We start from the raw sequence: 20,721 nt of genomic DNA, 5'->3' as shown, positions 1-20,721 counted from the left end.
TACTGCCTGCCTCTCTTGGGATGGAATGGTTATATGTCTAGTAGAGATACGTATGGCCATAGCAGTAGCTGGCAAGGAAAATGAGAAGTAATTGATGCAGCCAGTGTATCATATCATTTGAATAATTTATTTATTTATTTATTTTTATAGGATATTAAAATACCAACAAATAAAACAGACCCCGTGACTCGACTCAGAATTCTGTGAGGTTCATGCAGCTGGCTTCATCAACCAAAAAGACCACAACAAATTTGGTAAGTATACATGACATGACTACATATATATTGTTTGCTATTCTCTTATAAGTCACCTTCTCTGTCTATTCTACTTGGTTTTTCAATAAAACTATATCATCTTCTTCCAATTTTATCTATATATATTTTTAATAATCAAAATTTTATATCCTTTTCTACAAGTGACCATTAATAAATTCATTAATCAAATACATTTTAGAATAGTTGGATTGAAACTTGTGGTTAAAATTATGAGTAGTGATTTCAACTTAATATATATAATTTTATTTTTTTAAAAAGAAAAAGTATAAAAAGGAGAACAGACAAAATAGAATAGCTGTCACCTTAATTATTAGTTTGATTAATGAGAAATTTATATTTAAATCATCATGAATATAACTCTTTTATTACCAAATAAAAAAACAAAATAATATCTCATACGTATATCTGAAGCACTTATCACAACTTTATACGTAGACTGTAAGTTTGTTCTTATCATGTGAATGTACTTTTCCCGATGTGCAACTCACGTGACTTTCATCCTACCAAGTCACAAGGCTCCTGTAATACTACAAATGCCCATAATCCAGAATATGGTAATAATAATAATATGTTTAATGCATTATGCTGATAAAAAATACCCACAAAAAAAACTATTTAAATTCTCAAAGGAAAAGCCAAAATTTGAATTGCTCTTGAAGAAAAAAGATGTAAATTAATTATTATTCAAATCCCACTATATATTTCATTTAATGAAAACAATTATAAATAAATATAAAAGAAATTAAAAAAATGATTTGAGGGAATGTTGATGATGTTTACAAGCTTTAAAATCCGAGGAAACATGTCTTTAAATTGGTCGTCATGTTATGAGAACAATTTTACTTTTTAAGTAATTTGGAATGTCACGAGACACATTTCTGCTCAACTAAATAATTAATTGCATTATTGGAGCTTAAAATAATATTAATTATTTGGCTATTAGGGTTTTAATTTTGGTTTACATTTTGTTCTATTTTGTCACATGATGATTTTATATTTTATCCAACAGTAAAATAACATAAAATCAGACATAACAGATCAGCTTTGCACCATTGCAAATATATTATTAAAATTGCTAATTAATTCCTTAAAGGGTAGAGTTAAAGAGTTTATTGTTTAGATTTTAAGATTCTTTATATAGTGAAAAAAATGCATGTGAATGATAACAATCACCATCACATTCTAAAACAGTATCTTCTTCTTCTCCAACTTTTTTGCAACTAATCAAATTAAGCCTCTCAATATCACACACATACCAAACCTCCATAGCTATGTCTCATTTACATACTAATTTTTTTTTTCAGTTAATTACATTCATGATATTATAATATTTTGATTCGATGAAATATATAAAACTGTCTTAGATTAAAAATAAGTTAAGACTTCTGTTAGAGGGCTTTTATTGAAATAACATATAAGTAAAACCATTAATTCTCCAGGTTTTTGTGTAATGGGTAGGTGAAATGATTTGGTAATAATATTATTATTATTAATATAATCTCTGGCGTATAAAAGTATTTATAAAAAAAGAAATAGAAGATGAAATGCTACAATTATTGGAGTAATATTATAAATTGTTCAATTATTGGATGGGAAATTGAAAAGGAGTAGGTTGAGGGAAATAGAAATCAATATTCATATGAAGTGTAAAACAGTGGTAGTGATGTGGAAGAAGAAGAAGCAGAAGAAGAAGCAAAATGCTATATAGCTAGCTAATGTGTGTGAAGACAAATACTTGCTTATCTGTTTAAATTTGTTTTTTTCCCACTTTCTCGCAACACCATCATTTCTATAAGCTACCAAAGTCACTCTCTTTTCACTAAATTTTATAATTTTCATATTTAATATTATATTACATTATTCGTGAATCATTCCATTCTCCTTCAACATACATATATGCATGCATGCATGCATAGATGGTTTCAAATGAGTCACTAGACCCAAATTCTTTCATTACTCCAACTAGGGCTCATGCATGGATTAATTCAACGTATACAAGTATAGATGGACCACTCTATATATCATCACTACATGGGATGCATGACACATCAATAGAGTATGTCTCTTAATAAATCTGTTAATATATAAATGATTCTGAAGCAAAGGCAATGGAAGAGACAAGAGGAAGAGGAAGAGGAAGAGGAAGAGGAAGAGCAGAGGAGAGGAGGGGGTATGTATATGGAGAGTATTGTTTTGTTGTAATGATTAATGGGCACACATGTGAATGTGGGAGTACTTCATTTGTCTCTCTGCAAACAAGACAATCTCTTCCTCACTTGTGATTTTCATTTCATTTCCTTGTTGGATAACTTCAATTCTCGTGACCCTCTTCTTCTGCAGATGCTTTAATTTGCCCCATCTCATTTACTTAATTACTGCATTCCATGTCGTTAAGCAAGCTTTAACTCAGTCGTATTCAAGTGATACGTATGAGAGTAGGTATATGGTGAAATAGATCAAAGGGGATGCATGAATGAATAATAGTAGAGAGTGCATGGTGGATAGATAGATAGAGAGTTCAGTTCCCAAGGGAAATGAAATGAAATGAAATGGTGATTAGATGAGTAATATAAAGGCACGTGTAGAGAGAGAGAGAAAGAGCTTATAAGGCCCCGTGAGGAGTGTTTGGATGCATTCCAAATATCACAACTAAACATCTTTTTTGTTGCTTCTCTTTTTCACTTCTTTCGATACTCTTGTTTTTGCACTCTCACTTCATCATTCTCTCTTTCCCAAAACACCCTCTTCCCTAAAATGGCTTTTAAAAAAAACAAAATTCATTGTCTCTTTTTTTTTATATATAATTAATATAAAATTTAAAAACAAATGGAGCATCCATCGTTTCTATTACAAAGCATGCATTTGATATGGCCTTGGAATTGTGCATCTTTAAAAACAAAGTGATGAAAAGGACAAATTATAACTTATTCAACTTTTTCTTAAGAAAAATTAGAGTAAATGATATATATCTTGAAAAATAAAGAAATAAGAAAAAATTATTATGGGATGAGATGATCAAATTCCAACATCTTCGTAATAAGTATTTTAAAATTTTCAAAAAGATGATGCCTAATATATAATTTAGCTATAGGTGGGATCAATTCACAAGTTTCCATGAAAAGGAAAACTAATGTCGTATATACATTCTTATATAATTATACATTTAATATTCAGAAAGAATATTATTTTAAAAAAAAATTATATACATGAAGTATACGTAATAACTTGTTATACTTGCATTATAATTTCATTTGGAAAGGGCATTGAGGTAAGTCCAGCCACCACCCATATTATATTTTTCTGTGAAGAAACTGAGGCAGTCATGTGGGAAGAAAACAGCAGAATCATATAGATTTGAGAGCTTCATCTCCTCTTTAAGCACCCTCACATCTCTGCAGATAGTTGATGTAAGAAGGAGAAAGAAAAAAAAAATTAAGAAGAAGAAGAATAGAGAGGTATAACAAAGAGAAAAGGCTAAGAATTTTTCTTTTTCATCAAAGAATTAACCATGGTTTCTAGGGAGAACAAGAGAGCAGCACTGCATGAGAAGCTTCAACTTCTTCGTTCCATTACTAACTCTCATGCTGTAATTCCTTTTCTTTCATATTGGTTTACTTCCATTTTTCTCTATAATTCATATATATATAAATATTTCTATAATTCAAACAAAACCATACTCATCTTTTCAATACTATGATTGATCTCATCTACCAGGAGTCAAAATTTGCTTTGTCTATCTTATGAAGGAATCAGAAGAAATTAAAGAGAAGATAATTAAGGGTTAGTCTTTATGAACTTGTTCTAACAAAAGTTTGTGCATGTAACAGTTAAACAAATCCTCAATCATCGTGGATGCAACCAGATACATTGAAGAGCTAAAACAGAAGGTAGAGAGACTGAATCAAGATTTAGAAGCTGCACAAACTTCGAGCCAGCAAAATCCATTGCCTGTGGTACGAATTTTTTTTTTCTTTTTATCCTTTCTCTATTATTATTCTTTATTTCATTCCCACATGATAGGACTTTCTTCTTTATTGATTTATTCTTCAATAGTATTCATTTTGTTTTTGTCTTGTGTAAAAACCCAGTTTTTTTATTTTTTATTTTTTGCATTATTATCATTATTGCAGGTAACAGTAGAAACCCTAGATAAGGGCTTTCTTATAAAAGTATTTATAGATAGGAGTTGCCCTGGCTTGCTTGTCTCCATATTGGAATCATTTGAAGAACTGGGTCTTAATGTTCGGGAAGCTAGGGTTTCTTGTACTGATAGTTTCCGATTACAAGCAGTTGGAGGAGAGGTAGGAGATGAACTAAATTTTATTTTATTTTTTATTATTAATATACATATGATTACAAAGCAAGCAATCACAATAAGCTAATAATTAATTATTGGGCAATAATTCGAATGGGAAATTCGTATTACAGTTACTTTTTGCTATTGCTAATAATGGATAAAATTTGGAATCATTATTATAATTTTTTTTTTCCTTTTATATTAAGTTTTTCCATTTAGCTTATTTTTGTTGAGGCTCAGCTCACTCTAGTCAGCCATGTGTTGTTGCTATGGTAGATTTGCTTATTGCTTCTGTATTTTAACAATGGAGTAGTAGTCATGTACTGGCTTCGTACGTACCATTCTTGGCCACCAATTCAAGTGGGGTCTTCTTTTGTTCTTCTTCTAGTCTTGAAACCAAAAAAAAGAATAATCTGATTATCCATATAATATTTAAAGGGTTGATATTTCTGCTATCGAATGTGAAATAGTATGTCATGCTGATGTCAAAAAATATATATATATATATTTTTTGGGTGATTGTATGATTTCGCAGAATGAAGAAGGAGAATGCATTGATGCTCAGATGGTGAAACAAGCAGTGCTGCAGGCTATTAACAACTGGAGTGAGAGTTATGAAGAGGAGTAATATATAACATATATATATAATTATATATCATCAAAGTTTTCCTACTTTTATAAATTAATTATTTTTCAGCTTTGGAGATGGCTCCAATATCAATGAGTTAAAACCCATTGATATATTTTTATTTTTCTTTAATCTGTCATTGAAGCTAGCTAATTTAGATGGAGAATATTGTTAATGAGGGATGATATTAGTTATGCTCCGAATTTAAGTCATAGTTCGGAGAGAGAAGGCAAATTTAGAAATGAAATGCAATTGTAAAATCAAAATGATTGTTAAGAGTACAAGAATTGAAGTGTAAAAGCATGCATTGGCCTTTTGTTTTGTGTTCTTGCAATGAAAATGCAAAATAATTTGAAGTTTTGTTTAGGGTTGGATTGATTCCATTTATGAGAAATGCAATTACTACAAATCAAATAATTAGAAGCTTATCGCAAGTTGAATGGCAAGCAGTTGGGATTTTGTTTTCATGTGAAATTCCAATAGAATCAAAATGATTAATAGTGCACTGTGTGTATCAACAATTTCATTCTTGTAATTCATAATTCCAATAATTGCATGCAATGTCAATTAATATATATTAATTTCTCGGAACAGTTATCTGGTTTGAAATAAAAATATTTAATTTTTTTAAAATTTAAAAATTTTTTAATTTTAAACAAAATGAAATCCTACAGGATTTTATCAATTTAGGATTTTCTCGTATGAATTATTGGTAATTAATTAATTCAGCATCAAGAAATGGTGTCAATTCTCCTCCTGGTTTTGGCATCCATCAAGAAAGATGCACATCAAGATGTGGAATTTTAGATACAAATGTTTCATATTTATCTGAAAAAACAATATCTTCCAATTTCTTAACTAGTTGAGACAAGGGCAGTCTCCTTCAGGGCCGAGCTCGTGGTGAGTAGGCTGAGACTTGTGAGTAACTCAGTCTACTTGATGAGACTAAGTCGAGTCAGGGCTGAAGAAGCTAGATCGGTCCATCAGAGAGGCTACAGATCCGAAATCGGACCGCTACGGCTTAGGATCCAGATCGACTTTAGGTGGTCGGGACCTGTAGCAAAATGTGATATACTCTCTGTGTACTGTAAAATCCCAATACATGACAAACATTTTTCTGTAAAACATAAAACTTTACTCTGTACCAAGGCTTAATCTGTGCAGCACTATCTCTGTACTATAGAACTCTTTATTAGAAGCTTTCATCATTGCTCTAGACAAGTTAAAACTCTAATGAATAAGCCTGAGTTTCATACTCATAAAAACACATTTTATAAACAGAAATGTATACAAACAGGATTACAAAACATAAATGGTCAAGCACACTACTATACCTATACATACTTAAAACAGCTCTTTACAATATTACATGTCCACACTATGCTATTACAAAAACTCTTTACTTCTCATGTACTCGCTGAACTCCTCCTGTACTCTGATCCTGCAAGACTGGGTTTAAGGGAGAGGGTGAGCTATACTAGTCCAGTGAGTATAACAATAAAAACATGTTTAATAAACATGCTCACATGAAATGCATCACAACACAAGTAATCACATACCGAACGGACTGAATCAAAAATCCCTCAGTGCCCGCCCGCGAAGGAGCTCCTCAGGACTTACTGGAGGCTAATGAAATAACTCTATTCCGTGCCGTCAAATACAAGAAATAATGCAATGCACAAATCGTGAATTCTAATGCAATCAATCTTTGCATAATCATGATGCATGAAGCATGCTAAAAGCATTTGATTTGTCGATTAAAAGGATTCAGTTTAGTTCCACTCACCTCTGACTAACTCTGTACTGACTCTGAAAACTCTGAAGCAGCTAACACTACTGATCTCTTAGATTCCTCTGGTTCATTCCTACACAGGTGGACTCAAATGAGGGACCAAACTAACTCAAGAACATTTCTATAAAACTCCCCAAAACCCCCCTAAAACATCCTAAAACAATCAAGGAAAACATGCAAAAGAAGGCTGGACAGGGCCACTTTCGGCGGCCGAAAGTCCCTTCAGAGCCGAAACTCAGGCATTTTCGGCGGTACCTTCTGCTGTCGAAAATCCTTTCCAGAGACGAAAGTCCCCAACCTTCGGCGGCACATTCGGCGGCCGAAACTCCCTCCAGAGCCGAAAATCCAAACTTTCGGGGGCGAGCTTAGGCAGCCGAAACCACCTCCTTAGCATGTTCGGCGGCCGAACCTTCCTTCGGCAGCCGAAACTGGGTTTCTCCAGTAAGGCAGAACCCTGCTCTGCTTCATGCAAAACTTCACCAAACTTCCTCATACATGCAACCAACAACTTAACAACAAACATATACCCAAGTATATGCACAAAGGGGTCCAAAACTACCTTAAAACCCCACCAAACGTCACAACTCAACACATAAACATGCTTTCACCAACAATCAACCAAAAACCCTACTCAACCTAATCATGCATCTCTATCCATAAAACTCCATAAAACCTTCATAAAACATGAAAAGAAGTTAAGGATCTACACTTACCTCTTGAAGATCTAGAGGATAGGTGATCCTAACGTGGAGATATGGAGTAACTCTCTCTCAAAGTCTCCAAGCTTCCAAACTTTGGTTTTTAGCTCAAAAGCTTCAAAAACAACATGAAAACTTATCAAAACTTTGAAAGATTTGGAGAAAACATGAAGATTACCCAAGGAAGATCATGGTCTCACCTCTGTCCGTGAAAATGGAAAGAAAAATCTTATCCATTCACCGACCTATGGCCTTTTATAGGTGGCTGGCCAGACCACCTTCGGCGGCCAAACGTGATTCCAAAACCATGCAATGTTCGGCGGCCGAACCTGGCTTTTCTTCCTTAGTTCTTTTCTTTCAAAAACTCATTTCCTTTATACTTAAAACATTAAAACATAATAAAATCACTTTAGAAACATATCTATTACCCTTCTAGAGGGTTCCGACATCCTAGATTCCACCGGACAGTAGAATTCCGATGTCAGACTCTAGCCGAGTATTACAAGAGAGGCTTCATTGGCCTCGGGTCAATACTGACCTCGCAGATCTGCCCCGTACTGGAATGGTGAAACCCGACAGTCAACAATGTATACACATTCCATGATACTTGATTAAATGACAAAATTGCTCAACATTGGATGATAGTATATTTGCATAAAAGCATAAACATTTGTATAGTTTTCATCCGTTACCAATAAAAAATGAAAAATTAAAATCAGCAAAAATGTTTTGCTATAAATTTGAGTATATATTGATTAGGTTAACCTATAATTTAGCCTGCCTTTATTTTTTTAATAAAAAAGTTATTTTATTTTGAGGAATATTTGTATTAATAGAATTTGTAACTCCACCTTCATTCCTTATTCCTTATTTAGAATATTTCGGCTATAATTAATATCATTTGCTAAACAATTTAGAATATTTGCTTATGGATTAAATTATTTATATAAAAAAATTTAATCCCAATATTGATCATCAATTCAAGACAAGCATCAACTGCAAAAGACAATACAAAGAAAACAATTAGAAGAAGCAACGAAAGAAGAGCTTGCCTTACACGAATTTGGGAAAGAAATGATATATAGAAGTATTGACTTTGTCGCTTCCTTTGTCGTTTTCAAATTTGTTTATCAAAGGGTATTTCAAATTTGTTTATCAAATTTGTTTATCAAATTTGTTTAGCTCCCGCATAGCAAGCTCCACAATAGGGTATTTCTCGGAGGCCTCATAATAGAGGGCATCGAGCTACAAATACATCACTCCATTCTCCTCTTTGTGTTTGTATACCCAGAAGAAACACAAACAAGAAAAAGATGGTAATGGAGAAGAAGAGGATGAGGAGGATAATAAACAATCACCAGAGAATCAGAAAGTTAGGAAGAAGAAATGGACTATCCAACCTAACAACAGGCCAGTATGTGAGAGGCAAGCAAGTTCCATTATTCACTCCCCTAACTTGGAACTCTCCACCAAGTAGTTCTTTTAGGCCAATTTGGCTTGTTAAGCCCAATGTTCGGTAATCACGTTTTGAAGGTAGTTTTAGTATTTTGATATAAATCAAAATACTTTATTTTAGAGGTTGAGGGATTTACTTCTTATAACATTTGCCTAAAAACAGTTAGTAGAGTCAAACAGGGTTTCAGTAACCGATCTTCCTAATCAATTGTATCTGAAAATTCTTCCTAATCAATTGTATCTGAAAATTTTAGTTTATTCCATGATCCATCCATTGGATCAGCTGATAGAAACTTGAAGTTCGATTTTCTTTTAAAATGGAATTCCCAGTAAGCCACTCTTCAGCCCCACGAAGATACTAGGATCTTACCAATCCTGTGATGGAGGGATGATTGCAATTTATGTGTTTTTTTGCTTGGTTTTCGGTACTCTCTTATTCTTTGTCTTTTCTCATTTTTCTTTTAAAACAGAATTTTAAATTTAATAAGAAAAAGTTGATTTCTGTAAACTTTTATGAAATATATTTATAAATCATAATACATTTTCATCAATCACATAACAATGATTCAACAACAACAAAATAAATTCATGGAAACTCCACAAGGAACTAAAAAGCATTGAGCAGATTGCACTAGGGATGCCATTATTTTCTTCCACAGCAAAAGTGGATCAAAAGAACTTACATAGATACTTGGGGAAAAAACAACACTAATCTAAACTTCTTCAGTTTCTGAGCATTCTGACATCTCCTCTAAGCTTTCTCTTAATCACAAAAAGCGTGTATACTTGCGAAAATATTGCTACAAACGTTAATTATCTGAGAATTATCCTATGCTATATCCCGCAGTACAATGGTACCAATTAGAGTAGAGTCTGTGCTTGCTACTTTCTGGTCTGCAACATGCAACAACCCTGTAGTGTTAATGCCAGTTTATTGGTCGGCACACCATTTAATTCCAGCAGATTCAATGCCAAGAGGATGCCAGTAACCCAGATGATATATGCTTAAATTTGACAGCTAAGAAAGCAAATACAACCATAGAGGATCTGCTGATTCAAACCCTTTTAAGAACCTTGTTATAAAAGCCCCATTGTGCATTAGAATTACCCTGCTGGTCATGTTTAATACTCCATAAGCATCAGTCAAGTTGCAGGGGAAGAAAAAATTCCCCCCTTCTTGCAGCTATAATCCTCCCTGAGAGACCATCCAAACATTAAGACTTGAAATTGCAATGCTCAGTGTTTCCAAAATGTGGACCTTCTTCTTGAAGAGATGATTGCTCTAGTATGTGGAGACTGAGGTGCACCCATAATAACTGTAAGCCGAGTGGATAAAGGGAGAAGTTTCTTGGTATCTTGCAACAAAAATCATCTAGCTGTCTGTGGCAATATATGAACCTTCAATGAATTGATTATCAAGCATGCGTGGAGCAAGCTCACTCAAGCATACAGATATCCTCAATCTGCATCTTGCAAATTTGCAGCCGAATTTCAGCCTGCATGAAGTATATAGGGAGATCAGTTAGTTGGAAGCGCACAAACTCACCTTGATGTTTCATGAACTGCCAAATAGCAAATGGGTATTCAGAAATCAAGTGTGCATTGGAATGTGACTAGGGATGGCAACGGATCGGGTATTTTTGGGTACCCGATCCGATCGAACCCTAATAGAATGAATTTGGATAGTTATAATCGGATTTGGGATGGATTCGGGTTTTAAGAATAATACCCGTTGCGGGTTCGGATCGAATTCGGATTTTATGTACAGGATCGTGGATACCCGAATCCGTTTATATAAATAATTAATTTAATATAAAAAATATATTTTACAGTAATATTTATAAATTTTTTTATATATTTATATTTAAAAATTTAAATTTAAATATTCTTTAGAAATATTAAATTTTTTAAATGAAAATTATTAATAAAAAATATTTTTTATATAAATTATTAATTAAAATATATAAGATTAAACGGGTTCGAATTTTATTCGGATAATAATAATCGGATTTGTGACGGATTCGGATAGTTTAAATTAATTTTTAATCGGGTTCGGATATTACTAATATAAATCGGATTCGGATTCGGATTCGGATTCGAATTCGGGTAGTTTAATTTTCGCGGTACCCTACCCGTTTACATCCCTAAATGTGACTCACTGTATCATTTCTCAAGTTTGCAAAGGAAGGCTTTGAACGATCCTCTATTGACCATCAAAAGAAAGAAAATAGAAACGTCCATCTCCGCAGAGCCTAGTAATAGGATAATAGTTCAGGACTTCAGACGTGCCTTCTATTCATTGTAACAGGATAATAGTTCAGGTGTGCCTTCTGGATTGAATCCCATGTCCTGCATTAGGGGTAGCAGTCTATAATCAAGGAAATTATAAATTTCCTCAACTTGGGGATGAGATCTCTCCCCCACAAAAAATACATGGCTCTTGCCTTTTACTTCGATTTGACTAAAACCGGGTTCTTTCTTCACGTTCCTTTCCTTCATCTTCTTCCTTACCAGTGCAAACTCATTCCACTTCCCACATGCTGCATACACATTAGCCAAGAGTGCGTAACTCCCTGAGCTAGTTGGCTCTTGATCTATTAGCTTTTTACCAATCTGGTTTGCCAATCTAACATCCTTGTGCAATCTGCATGCACCCAACAATGCCCCAAGAACAGCACCATCACGCTCATGCTGAGGCATTTCAGAGACTACTTTCATTGCCTTGTTCACTTCTCCTGCACGACCCAGAATGTCTACAAGGCAGGAATAATGTTCAGCCCTTGGTTTTATACCATAAGCACAATCCATTGAATCAAAGAGCTTTTGACCTTTTTGGATAAGACCTGCATGGCTACAAGCTGATAAGAGTCCAACAAATGTAATCTCATCAGGCTTATTTCCAAATCTTAACATACGTGCAAAGATCTGTAAGGCATGATGAACACAACCATGATTTGAATATGCTAATATCATTGAAGTCCATGATACAATGTCCTTGGCTTCGAGTTGATCGAAAACAAACCTCGCTGAGAGGACATCACCATGTCTAGAATACACAGTCACTAGAGCATTGGCAAGCATTGAGTCATGCTCATAACCAAGATGAATCACTAGGCCATGAGCCTGCATAAGCTCCACAATGCTATCACATGCTGTCAATACGCTTGTGATGGTAGTCTCATTCGGCTTAACATTTTGCCGAAGCATGAGGATTAAGTGCTTGAAGGCAACACCACTAGGCCCATATCTTGCATACCCATAAATCATCGCATTCCAACTTACAATATTCTTTTCTGGCATCAAATTGAAGAGTTCATTAGCTTCAACCATGCTGCCTTGATCAATATATGCTGTGATCATAGCGTTCCATGCTGCCGTGTCCTTTTTAGGCATCTGATCAAAATACTCCCTCGCAGGTTTAATCATTCCATTTCGAGCCAGACCTGTGACCATTGTTGTCCATGAAACTGCATTCCTCTGAGGCATTGAATTAAATAGTTGCATGGATTCATTTAGCCTATTAGAACTTAGGCAACCCGAAAGCAAAATATTCCAAGAATAGAGATTCCGCTGCGGCATCCGATAGAAAAGCTCAAAAGCCTCATCAATTCGATCGTTCTCAACATAAGACTTGATCATAACAGTCCAAGCAACGATGTTTTTCTCTGGCATTTGATCAAAAATAAGACGAGCTTGATCAATGAAACCATTTTGAGCATAACCCGCAACCACAGTTGTCCACGAGACCACGTTCCTGTAAGGCATTTGATGGAAAAGCCGAAGAGCCTCATCAACTTTTCCAATCATGAAATACCCAGAAACCAAACTGGTCCAAGAAAACACATTTCTCTCCACCATATGATCAAAAACGTCACGAGCCTTATCAATCTGGCCAGCCTTGACATAACCACTGATCATTGCAGAATCAGCAACTATATTTCTCTCGGGCATTGTCAAAAAGAGCCTTTCAGCTTGTGAAAAATCATTGTTTTTCAAATAAACAGTAATCATTGAAGCATACGAAACAATGTCACGGTGAGGCATTTCATCAAACAACTTCCTCGCTTGGTTGACATTGCCATGACGACCTAGATTACTTATCTTTACGTTACACTCGTATGCATCGGAAACCATTGACGTCAGCTTCAAACTTCCATTGACGGAAATGGGAATCCGATTCGTGAAGCTTGCTGGGTGCTGTTTCGCGAGAGAAGAAAAGGAATGATTTAACGGGCCAAGACATGTAAATACGGCTCGAAGCTTCAGAAATCGACAACAAAAACGAGAGAAGGATACCATAATCATCATGGTCATCCTATAGACTCAATCCCCATTTTTCAATAATCAAGTTCATAACTGTAGTGATTCTGATTACGTTCTCTCAGGGTCCAGCGGAGGATAGAGAGAAAGGCGCGTGGTGGTTGGTGGTGCCGTCTACAGTGGCAGTCTCGTTAGTAGTTACTGTGTCTCATAAATTAGCTTTTTTTTTTTTTTTTTTTTTTTTAATTAAATGTGAAAAAAATAAATATTTTAAAGTTATTTTAGATAAACTATTATATATTTTTTTAACTATTAATTCATTTTATTAGTTTAGATATATAAATTTTAAATGATGAATTGTTAGAGATAGTATTCTTTATACTAAATTGGGATTGCATATTTATTTATTTGGCAATGTTTTCTGGTAATTACTTTAATATTTATATTGTTTCACCTTAATATAATAATTAAAAATATAAATAAATGTAAAGCAAACTATTATTACATTCTAAAATTTAGCTAGCTATAATTATTATCAAGTCATGTCTTATTTTCTTTTCATGAATTATGAACTGTTTTCGTTAATAAATAATTTTCAAATTCTAGTAGAGAAATTTTTTAGTGAACATAATAAACTGTAGAAATATTTTAATTTGATTCGGAAACAATAAGAATTTAATTAGTAAAACCTCAAAAATAATAATGTATAAAACTATTTAATGGTAATAAAATAAAACCATAATAAGTATATATACATATCCACCATGGAATTGCAAAGTACAAACCTTAATAGTGATTTTATCACCCATCAGGAAAGCAACTCCCAGATTAATATATAGATTTTAGAGAAAAAGACCATGAAGATTAACAAAGAGAGAGAAAACTTGTTATTAATTAGTCATAGAATTGGTAACTCCAGAAGCAGCAGCAGCAGCATTGTCCTCTCCTTGCTTCTCATAGTAATGGTAGATTGCTGCACCTGAGAGCACTGCAAGTGTCAAGGCTTGTGCATGCATCCTGTTTCAAGAGATGCACAAAAATATAACTAAGAAATTACAAGTACTGGAGACCAAATCCTCACAAAAGAAAGATGCTATATACCTGGCATGGATGAGCCTGAGACTTGGCTTTAGAGGAGTTGTTCTACTTGTATAAGCCAGTGATCCTCCAACTGCTGTTGCCCACAATGCTCCTGCAATACCCACCACATTATTATTATTATTATTAGTTATAAATCCTTGCAGTTTTAAATAGTTCATGCATGATAACAGAAACTAACCAATGCTGGTGAGCTTGTGCTTTGAAACCCATGACTGAAAAGCCTCCATCTTCTTGATTGATGAAGTTGTAGCAGACGTGTAGTGTATGGATGAGAAGAAATTGAGAGAGTGGGTGGAAATGGAAAGCAAAGAAGGATTTGTATTTATAGGCAAAGGAATTAGATATTGAAACATGTGCATTTGTTGTCTTTGTGTTGTGGCCCCTTGGTTTAGTGCTTACAATTTTTTGTTGGAACACTGGAACCTTAAACTAGAGGCTCCACTTTCCTGGTTTTCTTGATTTCCTAATCCCATCATTTGGTGTGAGCCGTTGGATTTTGATTTCACCCATATATAAGTAGTTGATACAACAGAGCATTCAATATCTTAATCAGTAGGTGCAGCTATCTATATACTTTTTGAATAAATATTAAGTTATGCCTATAAAATTAGTTATTTTTTTTTAAAAAAAATAATAATGAAAATGTTATATATAGAGAGAGTAAAAATGAAAATAAATATGAAGAGAAGCTTCAAAGTGGTGGGTAGGGTTGTTGTAATTCCATGCCAAATTAATATGGGAAGGAGAGATGAGAGAAACAATGTGGTATTGTATGAAACTAGGGGTGCTACTGCTCCGCTTTAGATTTCACGAAAATGGGAATCGATAAGAGTAGAATCTAAAACCTTTCATAATTAGATTAAAAATGTAAGTGTAAAAAAATTAATTTAAAAATAAAATTAATAATTTTTAAATAAAAAATATACGCCCTGCCTAATATGTATGTATTAGAAATTTTAAATAATTACTATAATTTATTAAACTCTATTATATTTGTATTAAAATTGTAGTTTTTTTAAGTATATAATTTATAAAGTATTAATAAATTTAAAAATTCACACTATATAGATATTTTATTTTAATGTATTAAATATAATTTTAAATAATCTGATTTTTGTCTATTTCCCCAACTTAAAATCTTATTAATTAGAAAAATTGGACTTGAATAAAGGCCCAAATTAATTTATCTGGACCTGTTTGTACGATGAAACCTGTCCGAGTCAGAGTGACCCAACTCAGGCCTCATGGCTTTAGCTTGCATAAGAAGAAGAAGAAGAAAGAAGAAATGTACAGAGAACTAGAATAACAAACAGAGAAGTTTCCCGCCAATGTTGAACTATCTCTACCCGCAATAGAAACAAGTACCAGTCTAATTCTCCTCCGTGATGGGAAACAAGTAAATTACGAGAAGAATGGAAGCTAAAAGCAGAAGAAGAACTAGAAGGCCGCTTTCGGACTGCACTAACTCCATTGATTCTCTAAACACTTCTCAATCTTCTTCAACCTCTACCAAACATTCCTCTTCTATTATCAAACCCAGTAAATTCTTACCCACAACCACTACCAAACCAACAGAAACCCAAAAGCAATCAACCACTGGATGCACCCCTCAAAACGACAACCCCCCATCAAACCCTAGTACCGTTTCTCTTTCCACGCCTCCTCGGGCTGGTAATTTGCTGCTCTCCTCTTTGATTGGAGTTTCATTTGTGGGTTCTCAACTGGGATTTTCTATTGTAGTTGAATTGTTTGTTTGTTTGATCCACATTACTACGAACTTATGGGTTTTGGTAATTTGGCATTATTTGCTTCCCGGAGTCGCGTTTGAGATTTGTTATTTGATGTGTCTGGTGTTAGTATAGATGTAAGCTATCGATAATTGATTTATTGTATGGGCCATTATACGTTTAAACCATTCTAGTTTAATTTATGTTCTTCTGGGATTGCTTAGTAGAAAATTGGATGGTCTGTTTTCAGGGCCTGGATATTTGAGATACAAATGACATTTAAATTGATGCTTGCTTGTTTTAGATGGCCTGTTTCTCGAGTAATTTTGTATTCTTATTGTTCAATTTGCCTTCTCTATATATATGTTTCAATTTTCTCCTCATGAGCATGTTTTGTGACTTGAGGTTAGGTACTGCCAGTCATAAGGTTTCTGAGCCATGTTCAGTTTACACTCGGAGACAATCTGCAGATAAGAGGAAAAGTAAAGGGAAGGAGGTTGCTGTACCCATGAGTTGCTTTCCTGCAGTAAAGACTCGATGTACTAGGTATACATTGCTCACTTTCTTTCTTATGTTCCTTCCCCTCCAAAGAAAAAAAAGAAGAATAAAGGGGCAAATGTAAACCAACTGAAGTAGTAGAAGGATGAATTTTGATATGAAACTGGAATCACTGATCATGTCATACTAGTGATTATCAAATTTATGATTTATGGTAAATTTGTTTCAGGATGATGAGAATAGTATCTTTCATATCCAATTTATAAATTCTAGTGGGATGCTCAATTTTAAGAAGACAAGTAATCTCACTTCGTGAAAGGGGTCTTTGGCTTATTTACCTTTTGGGATGTTGATGAGCAGTGGCTTTGTCCAACTTGTTATGAATTGTATATTGACAGATTAAAACATTCTAACTACTGATGAACTAGACTTTAACAGTAGTATTAGTATATTAGAGATGTTTTTTAGTTTCTGCACTCTACTAACTCGAATGGGTTTTGGTCTCCTTTCGATATTGGGAAGTACAATCTAAAGGAGTAAAAGTGGTCAAAAGCTGAAACAAGGGTTATCTTTCAATTCGTTTATTACAGAATAATGCCGTTTAATTTAACTACATACAACAATGTGTTGCTTTGTCTTTACTTCGCTATGTATTTCCTTGCTAGTTCTATTCCTAGAGATTTTCAAGATTGATGAATGAAACCATATATTCTGGTCTTGCCTTGTAGGGGTGAAGGGAATGAAGGTGGAGTTACAAAGCTATCCAAATCCTGTACATTGCCTTCCAAAAAGGTTTGGAGAATTTTGCTTGCTGTCTGTAATCTATACTCTCACACTATTTTTATTATTGCCCATTTTATCTCTGGATCTCGATGTGTTTTTAGTTTTTACCATTATTAATCAAATTGATACAAACTTCTTATATATAAAATTTTGTGAGGAAAATTTGTTGCGCATCCCAGTTTATTTTGAATGATTTCTGTTCTTAATGGACCTGTAAAGAGTGATATCTATTGGCATGACTACTTGCTTATTGATTTCAGCGTCTCAAATTTGGTCTATACTTTTACGAACTAGTGTTAATTCATTAAATAGAGTAGTCCTCATTTAATACTTCAATTTATGGTTTGGACATTCAAATGTCTAGCTATAATGTATTTAAAAGTTTCAAATATTTAAGTGGTTTATCCTTTGGCCTATAAATTTGAAAGTAATGTTATTACATTATTATTTATATTAATACTTTAGAATGAATTATTATTGTATAATAAATTACATACACGCACACAGGCATTTTCTTTCTAGTAAGTTAGCCCCCTCAAAGTTTATGATCTAGCTTTGCCACTGCCAACAGCAAGCTGATGTTGAGACTGCTATGTTTCTTCTTCTCTGGGTATAATCATGTTTCATCCTGCTTTGGTGGTGAGCTTTTGTATCACTCACTCTACTTTGCAATATGGCTTCAGCTTAAAAGAATCGGTCTCTGTTCTTTCTGAAACTGACACAGTTGTTAATAAATTAATAAATTAAGTGTTGATTTTAGATTTTAGTGTTCTGTTCCATGTTGCATCCATTTTGCCATATAGTGATACTGTTTTAAATTAACTTCCTAGATGCTTTTAATAAAGGGTCCATATTAGCATATGTTTATATTAATTTTCAACGTCTCTATTATTTTGTTGCAGAAGCGACGCCAGACTAAGGAAGATGGTGCCAGTCATGCCTTGCCACAGGATTTTATCGAGCAGCAAAGAGCTTACTTTGCAGAAATTGATGCTTTTGAGCTGCCAGAGGAGGAAGTTACTTCAGTTGATGACTTGGACTGAATAAATGTTATATCAAGTATATAATTCTGGGTGAGCCAACGACACTTCATAAACGTGGAATTTTGACTGTATAGTTGAGAATAGTTTAGTTGATCTTGATACGTTCTAGTGTAATGACCATCTAACAAACTATATGATATAAGTGCTTTCTACTCGCAGTTGTAGTCTAATATGCATTGAGAATGATATTTCTAGAGTAGAAAAGAGACGAGCCTTTTTCTCTCTAGACTATAGTCATTATGCAATGGAGAATAAATTCTTCATAACACTATTGCAGTTGCAACTTTTGGTTCCCAAATTTCATACATGGCAGAGAAATTCCCAACTAAAGGGCTTTTTATTACATGCTTAAAATATTGTTTATTGATACTAATCATACTTGTGATCCCCAATTGCCAGCTGTGGAACATTCAATTGACTTTTCTGCAATTTTTTCTTACCTCTCCCTGGCTTCCTGTGAGGGGCTTAATGTTGCCCATCTTAACCATAGCTCTGGCAAAGTCCTTGAAAAAGGCAGAAGGGTTACTTGCATATTTTCTAACTAGGGAATCAGCAGAATTGCCATTGAAGAGTTCTTGGTCTGAGTGGAGAAGACCCTTCCGTTCCAACAAGTTCTTGTAGTACAGATTATCAAAACAGGTTGGTGTTTGGAGATCAAGGGGTGCAAGAACACTATCTTTCCCACTTCTTGGGCATATCTGCTGCAATGACTTGGCGAAGCAAGGATCAATATCAGAATCGTTGTATATGTGCCCTCGAAATGTTGTGCACCTGGCTAAGCCTACGGTGTGTGAACCTGCCATCCAAATGAGTAATTTATAAAGGTGTTTGTTGAAATTTCAGGATCATAATTTAGGTATTAGCTTAAAAAGTGAAGTGATGGTCTTGGCTCAAAACCTGAAGTCAACTTTTAATTAATTCTCGCCTAAGTTTCATCTTGAAATGAGCATTTCATCTTGAAATGAGCATTTCATCTATATGCTTCTTGAAGAGAATTAGTAATGTGAGTTCACGGAAGGCTAAACAAAACCTCACCTGAAAGAGCCACCAAGTCTTTCAAAGAGAGGCCCTGAGCAGCGTAGCTTTTTATCTGATCACTCAGATTAGAAGTAGGTGCAGGGATGGAAGTATTTGCGAGTGCCCTGCTTGCAGTGAGAGAATCTCTTCTTCCCAACTCAACCTCCCAAAATGGACCACCCAACTGCACTTGCCAAAAAAACATCAACCCATTTCAAGTATCTATTCTGACAAAGTAACCACATGAAAAACGCTGAAACTTTGACACTTTTATGAGCTTAATATGCAATAACTTACATAAACAGTCGAGTCTCGAGCTGCCAGGGCGACAATATCAGCACAGGACACAACGCCAGGACAAGCTTTTTCTACCTTAGCTTTAATGTCATCAATAACATCAAATCCTCTAATTGAGTTATTGTTAGGAACAGCAGTTTTCTCCCCTATGAAGGTGGCATTATCATCTAACAGGACGGAACCGTCGCAGCCCTACAAATGAAGTGAATATTAGTCCATAAAAACACCAATATACAAGCAAAACCATATGTATAAACAAACATGTGCTCACATTCACAAAACAGTCATGAAAATGCAATCTGAGCAAAGATGCTCCCATTCTTGTTTCCTTCTTTATTGCTGCTACAACTCCTTTCTGAACAATAGACGACGCTTTCGGGCACATAGACGAGTAATAATCCGGGGATAGCTTGCCATTAGCGACAGCAAATGCACAAGCAGCAACCAGAAAGAACAACAGAAGGTTGTAAGAAGCCATGAAAATATCTGTTGCCTAACAATTATCTATGCTAATATTGTAGGAATGATTTATAACCTCAAGAGAACCAGATATTAAGTCTAACCCAGTTACTAAGATTAAAAGGAGTCGATAAATATCATATGGTTGCACATAATTAATCTGGCCAATTCCCTTAACTCAAAATAACAATAAGAAAGTAGATATTAAAAGTTAAGCTGCATTGATTTGATTAGTCATTATTTATTGTGTCTTGATAAAGTTTAAACGTCGTTTTCTGATCTAAGTGTCCTCCATTATTTTTGCTTGGCTTTTCTTGAATGTATTATATAGTGCACGTACTAACGTTGTATAATTTTAAGCCTCATCTTGCATGAAGAAGGGCCCATGCAG

At 34.3% G+C, this 20,721-nt stretch overlaps 5 protein-coding genes across 5 annotated transcripts; 2 read left to right on the top strand and 3 right to left on the bottom strand.

Annotated features, from left to right (window-relative positions):
• Nucleotides 1-3,521: 3,521 nt before the first annotated feature.
• On the top strand, nucleotides 3,522-5,566 carry LOC110619168 (transcription factor SCREAM2). Its single transcript, XM_021762439.2, has 4 exons — nucleotides 3,522-3,861; nucleotides 4,103-4,228; nucleotides 4,406-4,576; nucleotides 5,108-5,566. Exons 1-4 carry the CDS (start codon nucleotides 3,784-3,786, stop codon nucleotides 5,198-5,200), a joined length of 468 nt encoding a protein of 155 aa, XP_021618131.1. The 5' UTR covers nucleotides 3,522-3,783; the 3' UTR covers nucleotides 5,201-5,566.
• A 4,183-nt stretch (nucleotides 5,567-9,749) lies between these two features.
• Nucleotides 9,750-13,621, bottom strand: LOC110618752 (pentatricopeptide repeat-containing protein At1g09410, mitochondrial). Its single transcript, XM_043958055.1, has 2 exons — nucleotides 11,424-13,621; nucleotides 9,750-10,031 (listed from the first exon to the last, which is right to left on the bottom strand). The coding sequence occupies exon 1, from the start codon at nucleotides 13,457-13,459 to the stop codon at nucleotides 11,438-11,440; it is 2,022 nt and encodes a 673-aa protein (XP_043813990.1). The 5' UTR covers nucleotides 13,460-13,621; the 3' UTR covers nucleotides 9,750-10,031; nucleotides 11,424-11,437.
• A 506-nt stretch (nucleotides 13,622-14,127) lies between these two features.
• LOC110618452 lies at nucleotides 14,128-14,819 on the bottom strand. The gene is made up of 3 exons (XM_021761584.2): nucleotides 14,685-14,819; nucleotides 14,507-14,597; nucleotides 14,128-14,422 (listed from the first exon to the last, which is right to left on the bottom strand). Exons 1-3 carry the CDS (start codon nucleotides 14,731-14,733, stop codon nucleotides 14,296-14,298), a joined length of 267 nt encoding a protein of 88 aa, XP_021617276.1. The 5' UTR covers nucleotides 14,734-14,819; the 3' UTR covers nucleotides 14,128-14,295.
• A 939-nt stretch (nucleotides 14,820-15,758) lies between these two features.
• On the top strand, nucleotides 15,759-18,711 carry LOC110618513 (putative protein TPRXL). The gene is made up of 4 exons (XM_021761656.2): nucleotides 15,759-16,177; nucleotides 16,644-16,779; nucleotides 17,460-17,523; nucleotides 18,417-18,711. Exons 1-4 carry the CDS (start codon nucleotides 15,919-15,921, stop codon nucleotides 18,555-18,557), a joined length of 600 nt encoding a protein of 199 aa, XP_021617348.1. The 5' UTR covers nucleotides 15,759-15,918; the 3' UTR covers nucleotides 18,558-18,711.
• Nucleotides 18,712-18,813: 102 nt separating this feature from the next.
• On the bottom strand, nucleotides 18,814-20,515 carry LOC110618512 (peroxidase P7). Its single transcript, XM_021761655.2, has 4 exons — nucleotides 20,143-20,515; nucleotides 19,872-20,063; nucleotides 19,593-19,758; nucleotides 18,814-19,353 (listed from the first exon to the last, which is right to left on the bottom strand). The coding sequence occupies exons 1-4, from the start codon at nucleotides 20,347-20,349 to the stop codon at nucleotides 18,968-18,970; spliced, it is 951 nt and encodes a 316-aa protein (XP_021617347.1). The 5' UTR covers nucleotides 20,350-20,515; the 3' UTR covers nucleotides 18,814-18,967.
• Between the last annotated feature and the right edge of the window lie 206 nt (nucleotides 20,516-20,721).

Source organism: Manihot esculenta, chromosome 7 (genome assembly GCF_001659605.2).
Source record: "Manihot esculenta cultivar AM560-2 chromosome 7, M.esculenta_v8, whole genome shotgun sequence".
Taxonomy (NCBI): domain Eukaryota; kingdom Viridiplantae; phylum Streptophyta; class Magnoliopsida; order Malpighiales; family Euphorbiaceae; genus Manihot; species Manihot esculenta.
Note: the sequence above shows the minus strand (reverse complement) of the source record. Positions and strands in the feature narration are given on the sequence as shown.